The sequence below is a fragment of the Lepidochelys olivacea genome (assembly GCF_965140295.1).
Source record: "Lepidochelys olivacea isolate rLepOli2 genome assembly, chromosome: 2".
Lineage (NCBI taxonomy): Eukaryota > Metazoa > Chordata > Testudines > Cheloniidae > Lepidochelys > Lepidochelys olivacea.
In genome coordinates, this window is record NC_140412.1 from 230,216,279 (window position 1) to 230,235,897 (window position 19,619).

At 41.6% G+C, this 19,619-nt stretch overlaps 1 protein-coding gene across 2 annotated transcripts in view; it reads right to left on the minus strand.

Annotated features, from left to right (window-relative positions):
* Window positions 1-19,619, minus strand: part of CUBN (cubilin) — a 227,628-nt gene that overhangs the window by 66,972 nt on the left and 141,037 nt on the right. For both annotated transcript variants that reach the window (XM_084618746.1, XM_084618745.1), the window contains 9 exons: window positions 15,182-15,387; window positions 12,709-12,887; window positions 10,638-10,830; window positions 9,666-9,863; window positions 9,181-9,327; window positions 7,917-8,107; window positions 7,433-7,616; window positions 3,925-4,099; window positions 1,710-1,888 (listed from right to left, as the gene is read on the minus strand). In XM_084618746.1, the coding sequence (XP_084474872.1) occupies window positions 1,710-1,888; window positions 3,925-4,099; window positions 7,433-7,616; window positions 7,917-8,107; window positions 9,181-9,327; window positions 9,666-9,863; window positions 10,638-10,830; window positions 12,709-12,887; window positions 15,182-15,387 (1,652 nt within the window). The remainder of the gene's footprint in view (window positions 1-1,709; window positions 1,889-3,924; window positions 4,100-7,432; window positions 7,617-7,916; window positions 8,108-9,180; window positions 9,328-9,665; window positions 9,864-10,637; window positions 10,831-12,708; window positions 12,888-15,181; window positions 15,388-19,619) is intronic.

The window sequence follows — 19,619 nt, forward strand, 5'->3', positions numbered from 1 at the left end:
TACCCCCTTGCCAGTGATGAGTGGCCATTATAGACTGCAGTCTGCCCCAGGGAAAAGGGGCTGGATGATGACTGGCAGTAGCCACTGAGGCAAGGTGGGCTTAGAGGGTTGGGTGTTCCCCTGGGAGGGGAGACCCAGAGCATGGGGGCACTGCAGTGGGGCAGCACCCCAAGGCAAAGGGCACTGGGGTCTGGGAAGGACATGGGGGCCTGAGGCAGGCAAGGCACTGGCCAGCAGAGGGTGCCGTGAGGCTGGAAAAGAGCTAATTTCCAGACAACCAGCAGGAGGTGCCACACCGGTGAGTCTGCGGCTTGCTATAGTCTGCCAATTAGATAACTGACTTTTTGAGGCAGTTGCTATATTTCTCTTTATGTCCTCTGCAGTGGTGATAATACTGATGGCTCTTAACAAATGACTTATTCCATCAGTATTATCACCACTGCAGAGGACATAAAGAGAAATATAGTAACTGCCTCAAAAAGTCTGTTATCTAATTAGCAGACATACAGGATGCACTGGAAAAACCAATATATTCCACTGGGATTCCATGGGGATTCTTTTTGACCAGCTACAAATTCTCTCTTAGTATGTGCTGTCAATATTTTCATTCATTGGGCCCAATCTCCACTCCCCTATATATATATAAAATGTAAAATTTGTTTTTTATATTTGAGATCAAAATGTAATCAATAAAATCTTGCTTACAACAATAAATTCCAGTTCTTTGCTACCAAGAAATATGGAGAAGAAACAGCCCCCAGTCCTAGTTTTGAATGCTCCCAGATGAGACCAATATACTAAGCAAACACTTTTCTCTGAAGGTTAGTGGCATCATTGAAAACTGACATCATTTTACATTGCTGTTGAATCTGACCCAAGGGCTTTATTTTACTATTAACTCTCTGTTGCTTGTTACTAACCCTGCCTTAGCAGCTAGAAAATAAAAAATGGTTTCTTAATGTATTTTTTCATTTTCTGGCTGGCAAATATTGACTCCCCATCCCATTCCCATCACACCACTCAACCCCATTCTGAGATTAGCAGCACTCTGTTGCTTTTGCTACTTCTTTGTTTGCCTCCCGGCACAGTTAATGTAATCAGTTATGACACTGGCATCAGTGCACCCCTACTTTACCTCACGATTACCTGCTGTTAGCTGCTCTTCTTGCAACACATACCGCTTCAACACCCTTGTCACACAAATTACACTCTATTTGAACACTGAATACCAAATCAGATTACCTGACTTTACACATCTAACCTCATTTGCAGCCGTTTTCTGACCAAGGTGCACCTGGTATGTAATTTATCAGACATCACTGTTTATATCACGGGTGCTACAGCCCTTACTCCTTGCCCTTTTGGTGTTGTCCCTTAGATAGTTTGACTATTAGGCTTATCAAACTGCCCAATCCCCATTTCCACTGCAGCAATTCTACAAGGACTTTCATATTTGCTATGATTCCTACCTATCGCTAGGGAAATAATAGATTAGCATTTAATTGATGTGACGATTCGGATTACATGAATCGATGGTATAGAATAATGGAAAGAGACAAAAGCTTCTGTCAATCAATCTATTTTGAATAATTTAGGACCCAATCCTTATTGAATTTAAAACTACAGGACCTGGGTCCTAAATCTTTTCTGCTCCTTTTATAGCCTCAGATCAGGGAAAATGCAATAAACTGAATAACTGCTAGCATTACCTCTTGAGTACTTGGCATTGAATCCAATATGTGTGGCACGGTTGTCAGATCTAAATCTCATATACATGACAGCTCCTGAAGACCTTTGAATGCCTGGCAGAGAACTTCCACACAGCTTGGCAAGCCCTGGTGCACTGGAGTCAGCTCCATCACGTAATTCAAGGTAACTGAAGGCACAACTAAAACAGGAGGAACTTTTCTATTTAATTTGCAGCAACAATCCATTTGCGACATTTTAGCAAGTACCTGAAACCATCGAACAATGACATTTTAGATATGTCCAGATGCAGTGTGACTAGGAAACAGCCACAGTGATAGAGCCAGACAATTCCACAGACAATGATAGGGCTTGAATCAATTATATTCCCAGAAATACTAACTAGGTCACAATATCACACCAAGCTCTGATAGTCGCTGATGTGAATCCTGTGACATGGCTATTAACAGTAATAAAAAGGCTTTAAATAATGTCACTGTTTAATGTGCAGAATTTTGAAATATTTAACCTTTAAATGATTATTTAAAAACACATTCCCTATTAAACATCTTCAGTGACTACTGAAATAAATAATGGCAGTGGGACTGATCAAAGCTATCTATAGGGGTTCATCAATCCAAATAAATGTGCACCCCATTATGTGGGTAGCCAACAACTTCTTCAAAATACAAGACAGCTTCACTTATGGGGGGCTATATAATCACCTAGCAGCCTTACACAGCTATCCTGGAAGGGGGGAATAGAGGGGTAGAGGCATTTGTGGAGTCTACCTACCTGCACCAACTTTTCTGAACCTGGCACTATTATGGGCTGGTGTTATGTGACAGATAGGGCAGATTCCTGCAATATCCTGGACAAATCCTACTGAATTAAGTTAAGCCTGATTGAATTAAGTTTAAGTATTTTAGGAATTCATTGTATTTAAAATGCATTTTTTGTGGGCTTGTATGTCACATCTCTAGGGAGGAGACCTGACTGATACAAACCCAGGCTGGGAAGTGCAATGAGCTTCAAAGTACTATTTGAAACAAGATGAGCTTTTAAAGTTAAGTGGGTTTCCTAGGAAATATCTAAGGGAAGGGAATGCAAATTCCCCACCTCTGGACCCAACCTTTTGAAGCTATTCCTTGAGGAGAAACCCACTATCTGACTGATTGCCTATTCACAGTCTCTAAGAATCAAAACCCAAACTGTATAAAGGAAAAGTTCACATATTCATGGTGTGCTGGTTCTGAGCCCAAGTGCCTATGAACCTGTAACCACAGGGAAACCCCTTGGTGGGGTTTGAAGGACTGTTTGCCTACCAGACCCCTTGTTGGAGTCAGGGTTGATCTCTGGTGAGCTAATTAGCATCCGTGTAAGTTCTTTTATTGTTTTTAATGTCTTTTTCTGTGATGCTTTTACCTTAAGAATAAATCTGCTTGCTTAGAAAGAGCTGTGTGATAACTGTGGACAATTATGCTATTTATAGCCTCTGAGGAAGGAAGGCAAAGCAAGCCTGCTAAGACAGTCTGCCTGGTTGGGGAATTCATGGTGTAGGCATGGAATTTTGCAGCCTGGAAATACCCCACTGAGGAGGGAGGGAGATACATGTCTCCGCCCAAGAGAGGTGATGGCTGGGGAGTCGGAAGCCTGAGAATGAACCTTGTTGGAGGGAAAATACAGGTTAAGTTGCCTGGAACTGTTACGGTGTCAACTGGTGTAACTCCACCGAAGTCCGTGGACTTCAACTGATTAGCAAATGAGGATCTGGCCCTAATGTCTTCTACCTGCATGGCACACAGAGAGCACAGACCAAGTGAGTGGATATAGTGGTGCAAACCCCCAAGTGTGCTGTGGAAGCAGGGAATGTGGGCATTTTATGACCGTGCCCAACCAGTCTGTGCCCATTGGCCACCAATCTGAGTAGGAAGAAAGCACGGGGAATAGAATTTACAGAAGAGATCCTCCTGCCATTTGAGCTTTCTCCATCCCTGTTACTTTTTTGCTGTATATCTTATTTTTTATTTCTGTCAAATCTTAAAGAGGCCAGGGATGTACACTGGCAATGTAGAGGGTCCAGGCACCTCTCTCAAAAGTCTTCAAAACATCCTAATTGTAAATTTTGGAGTAAATTCTATTGGGGAATTAGGGAACATACTGATATGGTAATAGAGAAAGGATAAATGAAAATGGAGTGCCTCAGAAAATGTATGCAAAATAAATGTAGCTATATACTTGGGTGAAGGTTCAATGTAAAACTGGTCTTCAAACTGCAGCTCCACTGCCCCTCCATTAAGAGCTGTTATGGTCCAGACACAGTCAGCATGCTGTGGATAATTGTCAGGATAGTTGGGGGAAGATGCATATCCACTGGGACTGGAATCACTGATATAGATATTCCCTCCACAGGCTGGTAAAGAGAAGTTTAAGAACAATAGGTTAAAGAAATTGTGTGAGATGTTCAAAACAAACAAGGACCAACTTCTGCTGGTGAGAGAGACAAGCTTTCGAGCTACACAGAGCTCTTCTTCAGGTCTGCGCTGAAGAAGAAGAGCTCTGGGTAGCTCAAAAATTTGTGTTTCTTTTACCAACAGAAGTTGGTTCGATAAAAGGTATCACCGCACCCACCTTGTCTCTCTAATATCCTGGGACCAACATGGCTACAGCAACACTGCATACAAAACAAGTAAGTCATCCATATACTTAGTCACAGGTTCTTTTCAATGGATTATATTCACCACGCAAACAAACATACTGTCATTTTTGCTGTTGAAAAATATTCTAGCACAGTTAAACTTAGATTTTCTGGCCTGCTTGTTAACCAAGTCCATTTATTCCATGAAAAATAATACAACAGTCCCCTGATGACACCACTGACTGACACTCTACTCCCTCAGTGATCCTAGACTCAGATAAGCATGAAGAGAAAACCTTATATGCTTTATTTCTGAAGAATTCCTAACATCTGGAAAACTGAAGTTAAGGACTGGATCATTCAATGCTTTTTGTGAAGCATCCTCACTTTCACTTTCCAAAACAATTGAAATGTAAAACTCAAGACAATATGAAATCCAGTGAGAAATGACATTCAAAGCAAACTCAAGAATTTGTTCAGGTTCTTTGCCATACTAAGATACTTTTATTTCGCAGCTAACGACTTTATGATTAAAATACATTTTAGTAATGCTAATGAATACAGTGCTTCAATCCAGGTCTCTAAAGTGAAGCACTAGAAATATATATGTACATGCATAGCTCCTACTATGTGTAGCATTTCCAATGGAAGGAGTAGAAAGAAAAAGAGGAGTTACAAACTTGAGAGTGAGTGAGCACGTTAGTAGGTTACTTTAGCTGTGTTTAATCAACATCATTTAAATGAGGGCTCCAAATGTCCTAAGAGACATGTGTTTGCCTGAAATACTTTGGGAACAGCTGAAGATGCCAGGCCCCTGATTTATACTAGCTGAGGATGTGGCCTGCCACCTCTTCATTCTTTCAAAAATGCCAGTTCCTACAGGGGATGTTATTTTCTCAGCTGAGGAGGAAACTTTTATGGAATGTTATCATTTCTGCCAATGCATTGGGTCACACTCATTCCTGCTGTAACTCACTGTTTGCAGTATGTAGGAGGCAGAAGGAAGATTCTAACTGGCCTTCCTCCCCTGTGTTAACTGTTGAAGTCTCCCGTTAACCTGTGTCCAACTTCCGCCATTTCCCAGATGCAGGCGAGAGATAGCTTCAACCCAACCACCAGGGAAACTAAAGATACTACGAATGAAAAGTGTTTCATTAACAAAATGTCAGGATTAGAACCCAGGTCTGCTGAGCCTGGGACAGCTGATGTTCCCACAGTGCAACCAGGAGGGCGTGCAGACCTATAGCCAAGGAGCACTGTGGAGAATAGGCACCACAGGCAGTACGACCCAAAGGAGCCAGAGTGACAGTACTCTGCAGCTAGAGTTACCACCTTTGAAATGGAAAAAACCCCAGCACCCACCATCTCACAAGGCAAGCTCGCTGCAACCCCAACCACAAGGCAACTCTGCAACTCTCCCTTCCCCCACTTCAGCAGCCACTTATCTAGACCAGTGATTCCCAAACTTGTTCCGCCGCTTGTGCAGGGAAAGCCCCTGGCGGGCTGGGCTGGTTTGTTTACCCGCCGCGTCCGCAGGTTCGGCCGATCGCGGCTCCCACTGGCCGCGGTTCACTGCTCCAGGCCAATGGGAGCTGCTGGAAGCGGCATGGGCCAGGCGCCACTTCCAGCAGCTCCCATTGGCCTGGAGCAGCGAACCATGGCCAGTGGGAGCCGTGATCAGCCGAACCTGCGGACGCGGCAGGTAAACGAACCGGCCTGGCCCGCCAGGGGCTTTCCCTGCACAAGCGGCGGAACAAGTTTGGGAACCACTGGTCCAGACAGATAGCACATATGGATAAAATTGATATCATCATTTTCATACTTAAACTGCGGAAGTGGTAACACTGCAGCATCTTTAGCTGGACACAGAAACTTTTAACATTAGATATCCCAGTGCATTGTGATAACAATGCAAATCTTTAGACCCAGGTAAAAAAAACCTGGCAGATTAAATTATTTTTCTGGCAACTGGAAAATACATAAAATAACTGGCCAGGTCGATCAAATACTGGGTAGGTGATAATACTAACTATGGCCCTCTGATTGGCCATCACCCTATTTAACCCTGGAAAGTGCCCCAGGAAGTTATCTGGGCAACAACAAAGACTTTGGGTCTGTTGTGACTCCAGACCTCACCTTGTCTCCTGATCTCAGGACTCTGATCCCAGCCTGACTCTGACCCTGACTCTTGCTTCCTGACTCTAACCTAGTTCTACCTCTGATCTCTGGTCTCCAACCCCAGCCTGACTTTGACCCTGACTCTTGCTTATTGAATCCGGTTCTAGCGATTCCTCCAACCCCTGCTCACTGACTACCATCCTTGACATATGGACTCCAGCCCAGCTGTGATTGCTAGGCCAGACAACCTACACCCTGGTCCCTTACAAATATGTGGAACACTTATGCAGTGGGCATTTCAAATCATTTACACAGAAAGCATTTTTGCCAGTATTTGTTTTTTACTAGATGACAGTCTCTCCACGCTAAGTGCAGTTGTAGCTGTGTTGGTCCCAAGATATTAGAGAGACGAGGTGGGTGAAGTAATATTTTTTATTGAACCAACTTCTGTTGGTGAGAAGACTAGCTTTTGAGCCACACAGAGATCTTCTCCAGTTCTGGGAAAGGTGCTCCCAATGTCACAGCAAAATGCAAGGTGGAACAGATTGTATAACATAAGGAGCTTAAATTCATTGCTTGGCTAGACATTAAAAATCATGGACTGAACAGAGACACTGGATTTATGGCTTATTACAGCAATTGGAATTCACTAACCCCCTCTTCTTGTCCTATCACTGCAGAGGTGTTAGCGGGCCACTCTGCCTTAAATGCTCTTACACTATGTGGTAACTACTTATGCTAAACAATCTGTTTCACTTGGCATTTTGCTGTGACACTGAGAGCACCTTCCCCAGACCTGAAGAAGAGCTGTGTGTGACTCGAAAGCTGGTCTCTCTCACCAACAGAAGTTGGTCCAATAAAAGATATTGCCTCGCCCACCTTGTCTCTTCAGGTTAAGCCACTTATTATAAGAAACATGCTTCTGAAAGAACAAATTCTAAGTTTTTTTTCTACTGATTTTCAGAACTTGTGCGGGATTTTGACACTCACCCAGACTCTTAGCCTCATACTTCAGTTTGAACCCTTGGCCCACACGACTGCTGTCAGAAATGAAGTGGACAAACAGCTGATTGTCTGTAGTGTACATCGTGGAAAAAGAGCTGCTACCACAAAACCGCCCATTCCTTCCAACGGTCCCCAAAGGTGGGGCAGAGTCATCCAGTCCATTTTTAAGCTAGAAGGAAATTGTTAAGGTTGTTCAAGCATACAGCTATCAACCTTAAGGAATGCTCTAGCAGATATAAGAACAAACCCAAACAACAATCTTGAAAAAAGCATTTCTCCCTTTAATTTACTGTACCAGTAAAGCAGCATCTCTAAATAAAGCTTTGAAAGATAGCAAGAGAATTTTAAATGACTTTTTTTCCCACTTTCCTGTTATTAATAATACCATAACATATAGGAGCCCTAGGCATGGGCCAGTATATCCTGTTTCTGGAAACAAAGTGACAACACCTACAGCTGATCAGCTCACCTCCACATAGTCCCCATGGCTGCAAGAAGCATCCTCGCTCTGAACTTCGAAGGGTTGTTCAAAATGGATGACAACAACAAACCCACTGGTAACCAATACATGCCAGGAACAATTGAGATTGGGAGCATAGGCCTGAGGATAGTTGGGGGATGTGATCACTCCCATGTCTGCATGCAAATAGCCACCACAACCTGAATGAAGGGAAATGAGATAAGGAAGAAAAAGTCACCTTAAATTATTCAAATTATGAAAAAAAGTCTTCAAAATCCATGTGATTGTTAAGCCAAATGCTGAACAGCTGCATGGGATGTGCATTAGTGAACATCCTGAATAATCTGCCCACTTTCAGGCCACGTGCAAAAGTCTGCTAGTAGACTGTCCAGGTTGTATGGTGACACACAACAAACAAACCTGGCTTTTTAGTATGACAGAAAAATGAGTAATGCACTGTGCTCGATGCATGTTGGGAGGGGAGGCATAAGTGTCTTTATGGCACCTTTCCTCATGCGTTCCTCTCACCACCAATCCTGGGGCCTGCTGTACGCTAAACTGGCCCCCAGCACAGATTGTAAGTTGGAGCAACCTCAAGGCTGCCCACTCAAGACCCTGATATGCCCACCCGCACTCTACACCAGTCTGTGTGTTTGGGGAGTGGGGCAGTCAGAACTGCTTACAAGCATCTGGCTGCAGCAGAGGATTCCCATATGAAAGGAGAATCCTCAACTGCTGCCATGAGGCATCTTTGTCCTTGTGGGGCCTCACAAGGGTCCAAGGACCCGGCCCTATATCTATTTTGTGCGTGTGCTTGGATTAATTTATTTGCATCTCCAAGTTGGTGGTTCTCTTCCCTTTCATTCTCCACTTCCCCATCTCTCAACAATTGAAGTTTGTTTTTTAGCTAGCACCAGCCTTCACATTTTCTGAGTATATTTTGCAATTCTTAACCACAACTCTTAACTGTTGTAATATTTCTTCATACACTTGTACCAGGCTACAATATTTGTATTTCAGGACAACGGTGATTTTCAGATCTGAGGAGTGCTTCGTAACAGTAGAACTCTGGACAAAGGACAAAGTTTACCTTAAGAACATGTGTTTTTGGAATATGTGAACAGATGCTTCATGCAATTACTTGGATAGATTGCCGACAGTTGTGGCAAGCAGCTATGCTAAAAATGTAGGCTATAACTACTTCCCTTCCTTATTCAGCTTTCAGCCGCAAGGCAGATTCAAGATAAATTTGAAAAAAAAAACCACAACTTACTTTTGTGATAAGAAGCATTAAACCCAGCACCAGTGACACTTGCATCTGTAGTGAACTGAATGAACAAGGCCTCTCCAGTAGATCTGATTGGCCCAGGTGGGTCTCGACCGCATATGGTGGCCAGCACTGGGGCAAGGCTATTGTCTCCTAAGGTAAAAGAGGAAATATCAGTATTAAAAATACCAGAAGTCTTAATTTTCTAACAGTATTTCAGTCAAATATTCAATCAAATAGTCAAAAATGTTCACACATTTTTCTGGACCATCACCATCTCGTGTTGCTTGGCTTGATATTAGCCTGCACATAGCTTCAGCACAGAAGAATATTCATTTTGGAACAGGTTCCTGTGACTGATAAACTGAAGCAAAATTTGATCTTTTGGATGTATTTATTTATTTTAAGTACACACATAGTAGACAAGGACTTTTTTTAAACTGGGGCTCTCTGTGTGTTTCACACTGTCAGACGGTACCAAGATTTCTCACCATCTCTGATGACAAGTTTGTCATAGTTGCATGAACTATGAGATTCTATATCTAGGGCCAGGATGTTGAACTCCACAGTGGATTCTGGAGCTCTGATAATCCAGGTACAGTCAGCAAAATTTCTGTAGTTCCTGGGCCACTCTGGTGAGAAGAGGAATGACGGGGTTTCTCTTGTCACGGCAACACCACCACATACACCTGCCGTGCAGAAAGAAACAAACATTAAAAATCTTCTTTTATAAAATTAAAAGTGTTTCTTCTTTATCATCTAATTTGACAGTCCCTCGCTGAACAAAGTATGAAAACTACAATGGTGCTATATGTCAATACTATGTTAAAGTACTTTTGCAAGCACTCTCAGGTGTTAGTTTGAAAATAGGAACCGTATCCAGCACCCAAGTCAATCTTAACTTTGTTCCATTTCACTTGCTCAGCTACAATAAATAGATTCATGTTCCCATTTCTTACAATGGGTATATATCTCACACAAGAGATATACATTCATATTGAACTTCTTTTCCTTTGCTTATAGGATATTTTGGATCAAGCATGTCCTGTATGTCCTGCAGGTCTGTGCAGGGTTGAATCTCAGTACTTCTAAACAGCATCACATGAGCTTGTTAGTCATCTTCCTTATGCAAGTGACAAATTCTCCAAGAATGTTATTTGACGGAGGATACTTTTCCATGTAGGCATGCAAAATATCTGTCCCTCCTCAAATGCCAGAAAGGGCTTGAGAATCCTTAACCCCTCCAACAAAGATGGAGCTCCACTTTTAAAACAAAGTAAAACACTGCATTTGAGAGAGGTACAACAATACAAATCAACAAAAATAATAATGATCAGTAACAATGGCAACACAGGTCTCCCCCACATTACACCAGGCACCCTCTAATGGGAACAGGATTTAGTGCCTCACCAATGTTATCACTCTTAACAAGCTAACTAACAGCGTCATTTTCAGAGACAAACCTCTAGCAATGGTGTACATAGTGGCTGGAGAAGCTTCCATTGCATACCAGTCCAAAAGGAAACCCTTTCCATTCACAGAAGAATCAGACTGGAACTGGACTGTGATAGAACTGCCGGAGGAGATGAATGATGAAGGGACAATACCACAGTATGTGGTGATAAGACGGAAATGAGTGTTGGGCCCATCATAGATCTATAAGGAGAAAGAGAGAGCAGAGCAGCAATGGTATTTTTCTGTCCCTACCATCTCCAGCAAAGTAATGGCAAACCACTGTTACTGTTATTATGGTTTTAATTTTGAGTGTTTGGGGCCAGTAAAGGCTGACAGTAGTGAAAATGAAACCAGTGAAGTGTAGGCAATGTCACTGCAAAGTTCTTGGTGCTGCACCATTGTAAACTGGACTCCTGAGGAGGATATTCCCATCTCCAAATAAATGAGATAGAACTGAAGCTTCAGCCCCCTAATTCCATTCTAGATAATAAAAAATACTGTTAACAGCCCGTCTGTTTCATCCGCTACATATGGTGCTTCCCCACCAGAAGGATCAGTACTGAAGCCAGCAAACTGAACTCATTGCCCCCTACAGACTGTTCTTCCAACACATTAGCTGGCTTTTCATCTGAAAAATGCCACCGGTGTATTGTTGTTCTTTGCTGAGAAAGAAATAATAAAATGCATTCTTCAGAAAATTTCTTTAGAGCCACATAAACATTTTAAGTAGCACTTTGTAAGCCAAAAATGTCAATGTGTTCAAGATGCTTCTGTGTTACTAGCAGTCAGAACCAGAGTAACTCCAAAGTAACTCCAAAGTAAACTCAAGACAGAGAAAACTGGAAAGAAGATTCAAAATATTAAAGTACGGATCAGCTCCTCAGCTGGTGTAAATCATCATAGCTCGAAGCCAATGGAGTTATGCTGATTTATACCTGCTGAACATCTATCTCCGTGATTTGAGCATGAGGAACTTGTTAGGCTCAATGGACAGAAAGGAAAAAAAATCCAGGTTGTTAAAATATGAGACAAGATGGAAGGAAGAGAAGTAAATGTATGTGTTAGTAAACTACTTGTAAATGTCTGGTTATAAAAGGGGATTAAATCAAAGGCCAATCATAGGACCAACAATCGTAGGTAGAAAAACAAATTCTAAAAAAGAGTCATACTAATGTAAGTTGAGAAAGAGACTCAAAGCGGAGAAATGATAAACAGGATGCATGCTAGTATGTTACTGTTGTTACTAGGCTTTAGTTTGCACTGTGTTTCATACTAGTTTTAAATATGAAAGCTAAATGTATACCTCATTGGAATCACACCAGGGTCGCATTTGTCCCTGATAGCCTGAAAAAAGGCTAAAGTCCAGACTGTGACTTGGACCACAAAACCATGCAGAGGAGAAAGGTGGAGTACCAACTGGCCAACTCAGCTGAGCAGTTAGCGGGTGATGTCGTAACTTGCTACTGGTGTAGGCCAGCAATAAATTATTAATCCTCCAGAGCAAAGAAGAAGCAGGAGCTTGTTCAAGGCTGTGCCAAAAGGCATCATCTAGCCCTATCATATGACCCTTCCCATTGACTGTGGCCAGCATTTTTTTCAAACTGAGGCCAGGCTACTACAAACCCTTACACACATGTGTAAAAATAAATACGTGTACCTGTTTCCAGGATCAGGACCTTAAGTTCCGAAAGTTAGGTATTTAAATCCACATTTAGGCATTTACATAAAGGTCTTTAGATTTTCAGAGGTGTTGAGTAGATAAATACAACTCCTACTCTCTTCAGTTGGAACTGTAAATACTCAGCATTTCTAAAGCTCCTAAATTTGAAAATTTTAGGTTGTGCCTTTATTAACTTATTTTTGTCAGCCTATAAAATGTTTTAAATGCCCAGCTGGGCAATATCTGATATTTCCTACTAGTGAGCAAACATGCGTGTAACACTATCTAGAGCCAGTAATTATTCAAAAGGAATGAGGCCTAAACTGGACTTTTGAAAACACTTCCTACTCCTCACTTAGAAATAATGAATAAAGCAGGCTATCACAATTTATAAAAAGAATCTACCAAAGTGACCTCACCTTTAACTTGTCGTAGCAATTGTAATAATCTTCAATGTCCATCTCCAGGATCCGACCGTGGATAACATGAGAAGCATTGACACTTATCTTCCACTGGTAATTGGAGTTGTGAGGGTAGTTTCTAGGCCACAGTGGAGAAGCAATTTGCCCACTATCTCCCACAATATCATTCCCGTATACTGAAAAACAACAGGGAGCCTACTAATGATAATGTTTTTCATAACAACTTACGGTATTTTTAAAAAGTAAACTCGGCAACTGGGTCAAGGTTTGAAAAAAACTTTATTAGGCTGTAATGATTGCATTTATTTAGGGCTAGATTGAGCCTTAAGGCACAGCCCTGAGTCACAAGCAACCCCAGGATACACAGCTCTGACACAATGACTTCCTGGCTCTGGAGGGATCGTAGCCTATAGAAAATTACTACACCCCCCTACACCAGTGATTCTCAAACTTTTGTACTGGTGACTCCTTTCACACAGCAAGTCTTTAAGTGCGACACCCCCTTATAAATTAAAAATATTTTAAAATATATTTAACACCATTATAAATGCTGGAGGCAAAGCAGGGTTTGGGGTGGACCCCCCCATAATAACCTCACTACCCCCTGAGGGGTCCCGACCCCCAGTTTGAGAATCCCTGCCCAACACCCACACATTAGCTGTGCTGGCCAGCCTCCAGGGGAAATGCAACCAAGGCTCTGTGCACCCCCTACCCCTCCCTGCTCACCTTCTCCTGGGAGGGAGTAAGCAGGAAAGAGTCTTTACTGAGGAAAAGTGCTGTTCTGGTCAGAATGGTTTTGATTTGACTGGGCTAGAACCCCTTGGAAATCCCACTTTGCACCTCCACAGACCATTACAAATTATAAGAGCACTAATGCTGCAAAATCAGAAAAAATTGCACTGTGCCTAGGTAAAGTGGCAGTGTACTGTAAAATGTAATAAAGGTAGGAACTGAGGGACCGAGAGTATGGAAACACGCACTGTGCACGGGACAGACCTTCTGCATACCAAGGAAAGTGTGTTGGAAATGCAAAAGTTCACCAAGGGATGTGGTAAATACGTCAACATTTAAGAGTCTTTAAATGAAGATTGGATGTCTTTCTAAAAGACATGCCCTAGCTCAACAAGGGGTTATTGGGCTCAGTGCAGGAAGAGCTGGGTAGAATTCAATGGCTTGCCTTATGTAGCAGGTTAGACCAGATGCTCAGAATGGTCCCTTCTGGCCTTGGTATCTATGAAGCGAGAGCACCTCTTTTTTCTCTGCCATAATTCTGCGGCGCTGCTTATGTTGTTTAGCCCCCAAACCAGAGATTCCCTGGGTAAGACAGGAGAACGACCCCCTCTGTACAATTGTGCCCTTTATGATATAGTCGACACCTAATGGAAAGTTGAGAATAAAGGGCTATTTTCCTATTATGGCAGGAGGGATAGCTCAGTGGTTTGAGCATTGGCCTGCTAAACCCAGGATTGTGAGTTCAATCCTTGAGGGGGCCATCTAGGGATCTGGGTCAAAAATTGGAGATTGGTCCTGCTTTGAGCAGGGGTTTGAACTAGATGATCTCCTAAGGTCCAACCCTGATATTCTATTCTATGACTAATTAGAAAAGCTCAGCACTGTGAACACAAACACTACATACCCATTCATTTCTCAAGCTTTAATAGTGACAGTGATATTTGGGTTAGATAGTTCTTGCTCCAGGAGCTACTAACGCCTTGGGTTGCCCTAAATTATTTCTGCATGTAGCCCGTGCCCAGCTCGTGACAGAACAATACTATTGTTTTGACAATCTGAGAACAATTTTATCGAGAGAGAACTGTATTTAGAAAATGGTGAATGAAAAAGAGGACATATTTACAGTTTGTATAATCTGAGGAGATTTCTGCCCACAGAAGGATAATACAGTCAAACTAGAATAGATAATAATAAGCTCTATTCTGACTGCTACATTTAAAAAAAAATAGTATAAATAAATAATAAAAATAAATTAGCTCTTTTCATCAGCAGATCTCAAAGCACTTTACAAAGGAGATCATTATTCCCATTTTACAGATGGGGAAACTGAGGCCAAAGGAAGGAAAATGACTTGGCCAGAGTCAGCCAGCAGGCCAGGGCAGAGCCAGGAATAGAGCCCAGGTATCCTGAGTCCCAGTCCTGTGCTCTATCTATCTACTAGGCAACACTGCCTCTCTATAATTTTATTTCTAATTCTGATATCCAAAATATACTTATGTAAAATGTTGTCAGGCATACAAGAGCTCTGTGCAGTCATGTTACAGATAGGCCAGGTATTCAATAACATTTTGTGTATATTCATTTTAAAATATTTTGGGTGAAATCCTGGCCCCATTAAAGTGAGTTAGAATTTTGCCAGGATATCATCCTTTATTTTTAAATATACTATTTCCGCCTTATTATTGGAAGTGCTCTGAAAAATGGTAATTTATTTTTCAGCAAAATAATATTTACTTACAGTGAGCAAAAGTGGCCCTAAAGCCAACATCACTGTCTGAGCCATCGGAGACAAATTTGATCCACAAGATGTGCTCAGTGATGGATGTGTAATTCAAAGGTAAGGAGTCCCCACAGTATCGTCCCACCATCTCGCCCATGTCATTCCCTTTGCGAATCTCCAGATAATCCTTGGTACAGTCTTCACTATTTTCTAGCTGGAACGTTCTGTTTGAGTTGCAGAAAGCAGAAACATTAAGATTATTGTACATGTATTATAGAAACACACTGCAGAATTTGCCATATTAGATCAGACCATTCATCCAATTATAATCTGATGTCCTTCCCTTCAGCAATGGACAATACTAACACTAAAAAAGAAGTAACCCCCCACCCCCCAAAACCAACCAAACAACAAAACCCTTCCATAAATGATAATACATCTAGTCAATTTTGTAACATTGCACACAGTGGAAAAATTCCTTCCTCACCCCCATATATCTTTAGTTTGCATAGCTAAGGTTTCATCTCTTCAAGATATTTTTGGTTCTCAAAAGAAGTGCAAGGTATTTGACATGTTACATATAGTACATTTTTTTTTGTATAGTGTTGAGGTTATATTTAAAGTCATATTGGATGTATAGAATAGTGAAACATATGAGACTCAAAACTACACTTACATCACTGTGTATCAATTTGTGCCCAGCTTCATCTACCTGCAGATTTCCAGTGCACTCTCTGAGGATGAAGCAATTTCAAAAGGCCAAATACTTACTTGAAGTTTATCTAACATTATGAAATCTTATCTCCTCTTCTCCTTACTTTCTCTACCTTTACGGCTTTAAATATGCCAAACCCACTCCCTACTCCCTCCGTTTTCCACAATCCATTTAACTTTGAATACTTTTATCACTTTCTGTCTTTTGTCTGCTGAGCATGAGGTCAGTTGAACTCTGAGGCTTTCCCATCATCAGTGTGCAGTGTATGTCAATGATAGGGATTATCTGGAGCAGTGGTTTGCAACCTGTGGTCCGCAGATCCCTGGGGGTTGGCAGACAGTGTCTAAGGGGTCCACAGAAGATTGTCATTACCATAGAAAAGTGGTTTCCAACCTGTGGTCGTGGACCCCTAGGGGTCCACAGACCACGTCTAAGATTTCCAAAGGGGTCTGCACCTCAATTTGAAATTGTTGAGGGGTCCGCAAAGGAAAAAAGGTTGAAACCCACTGGTCTGGAGGATGTAAGATTTAGAATTGAGTCACCAAGTACTTGCTGAGCTCTGTATGTAGGGGAGGACTCGTAAGCAGAAGATCCATTGCAGACTGCAAGGTAGTGAGAGGCTGTGACCAAAAGCACCCCTGTATTCACAACCTACCACTACTGTAATAATATTTATACAAAATGTGCCTTGTGAGATATAATTTGAAAACTAATAACTCGCTGGTCAATATCATGGTGAAATGGATGTAGCAACATTGTATGTAAAGTTATAAATCTCCCCTGTATGATGTTAGTAGCACATGTTCAAAACCAGACAGTCCTGCCTAGGCAAAAGTTGTTAAATAGGCCTACCGTAAAAATGGGAATGTGTTTACCTCAGTTTACATATAAGTAGTAAACATGGCCAGCAAAACAGCAGGGGCAGCAGATGGCAGGAAACAGAACAATTTACATTTTAGCAAACACAAGTGGGGGAAGGAAGAGCATGGAGCTTCCTTCATTACCAGACTCCATGTTGCCTTCCTCACTTCAAAGTTTCACTGGACTACAAAACGAAGGGGCACAAACCCCCAAGTTCTCTCTTTGTCACCTAAGAAGTCAAAGGCACCAGCACCACTGGGCCTATGGGAGAGATCCTGACTAAGGAAAGGGTAGGTCACCATCTTGCTGGAAGACGGTGGGTGACAAAGGCCATCTTACTCAAAGCCTTGAACCAAAACTTGCTAGATTAAGTTTTAGACTGTTAGATGCATGTTTTTACTTTTATTTGCTGGTACCCATTTCTAACTTTATCTCTTATACCTGAATTCACTTCAAATCCTCTCTCTGCTTCCGTTAATAAACTTGTTTTATTTTTAATCTAAACCAATCCAGTGCCGTATTTAAACTGGTAACTCCCGTTAAAGTAATAAACTGTTGAATATTTACCTGTTACGGGGCAACAAACCTCAATATCTGAGCAGTCCAGGAGAGGGCTGGGCAGTGCAGAAAACACATTTTTTGGAAAATCTGGGACTGGGATCACCCTGAAAGTAGTAACCAAGGCTCATGGAAGGCAAAGCGGAGCTGTGGAACTGTAGACAGGCTGCTGGGATCAGAGCTGCTGAACCAGGCTGTCTAGCACACAGACACTCAGGGTGTGCCCTGCATGCTGGTAAACTAGTTGTGAACAGCCCAGGTTGGGATCTACAACAGTAAAGCACTGTGAGGTACCCAAGGTTATGCGGCAGCCAGTGATACAACCCCTCACTGGTCTGGATTGCTCCTCAGAATGTGACAGCAGCCTGTTGGAAATGGCCAGGAGAACAGGGGAAGTCAAGTAGAGGTTGCATGGGCCAGAGGATCTTGGTGGAAGTTGTGAGGAGTCGCTTTTTAGAACTAGAGCTGTGGAATGTGTTTGTCCCCATACCAGGCAAAACTGGAATGAGAATAGGTGAACATAACTCTCAAGAAAGCACAGCTAGCTCTCCTAATCAGTGCCTGGGCCTGCTGTGGGGCCTATGGCAAGAGATGTGGGGAATCAGGGTGGATTCCTGACTAAGCCTACTGGGCTCATATAATTTTGCTTTGAGTTTCAATTTATGTCCGCAGGTTTGTGTGAATCTCAACCTCAAATAAAGCCAAGGGTTGTGCTGCATAGCAGAAAAAAAAAAGACAAGGAGGTTCAATCAAATTTATGTGATTGTTAGTGACTCAGATTAAAACTGAGCCAAATCCTTTGAAAGAGATTTTACATTAGTACAAAAAGGATGAGCAGGTTCAGTCTGTTTTTTTAAATTACTCTGTTCCTGGATCCCTAATTACTGCACCAACTGATCTGAACGCTAGATGGAAGCTAAAATATCACTGCATTTCTTATTGAGTTATGCTGAATCAACCCAATATCCTTTTCAAAAGCCAGTCATGAATATAACAGTAAGGATCCCAGAAAGTGCCTTCTCCAACTAATGCACAAATAGCTCTGCTTTCAAATTCGGGTCACACATCCTCCCCTTCCTTCAGGCCTGAATATATCCATATGTTTCCAGTGTACAAACCCACTATGAAACAGTTCCAACTATGCATATGGATACACTTTGGATTCATTTAGAGCAAACCCTCAACTTGCAAGACAGGCAATTTTGTAAGACCAATATAAAGAAGATGAATACCTCATGGCAAAGAAACTTTATAAAATCCCAGTATTCAACTCACTAAAATAAATATCTCATTGCTATAGACTGCCCAAAAATCTAGCATTTCTTGATTTGGCCTTTTGGTTACATGAAACTAATGAACAATGTTTACATCCACTGAGGATCACATGTTATAATTGTACGTGTATTGCACTAAGTGTATCTGCTTCACACTATACACTTGTTTTGGTTAACAAAGTTGTTATTTGTTATTATTTTTAGCAATTAACTTGAAAAATGTTTCTCAGATTACAGTGCTTTCACTCCATTTCTCAGAGGAAGAATTTATAACAGTATGTCCATTTTTGTGTACTAGCAAAGCGATGTTTCCATGGTAACTACATCATATACAATAAGTACATACAATAAGTGTATTTCTGGGTATGTGTCACTTGTACACTAATTACCTGCAAATACAAATTCTAGTGTTGCTTTTCTTTTCTAACTGACCTGCTCTGTCAAGGGTCAGTGTTCTGTTTCTTGGCACCAAACAATGTTTAATGCCATGAAACAGACAGGCTTAGAAATCAATATCATGGGCAAAGAGTGGCATAACTGCATCTTGTTAAAGTAATCTGGATTGTTCTCTGTATCATACATACATTTCTGGTCTGATATCTTCTAAGGAAAGTACTTTGACAGGAAGGAAGGTATACTCCTAGCAAGACTCACTTTGTTCTTGCTTTATTTCCATCTTTGTGATTTGACATAGCGGCAGAAGTAAATCTGAGGCCTTTAATTCAACATGAAACCAATTATTGCAACCTATTAAGAATATGGTCACTTTATACTATTAGGATATACAGTAGTGTGAGATACCTGCCAATAACCAAAAAGGAATTGAAAAGGTTTTCGTTTGCAAAAGGGTCTATAAAGACAAAAGATGCAGTGATGCTGAATTTCCTCTTGTTCATGACCTGCTGAGAGCTGATCTCTTTAGCAACCCATGATGCTCTCTGACAACACACCATCAAGTTATATAATACTGTATATGCTGCTAATATAAATGATGACTAATAAGGGAAAAAACTGACTGTAAGCTCCCTATGGCCACTGCTGCGTTCTC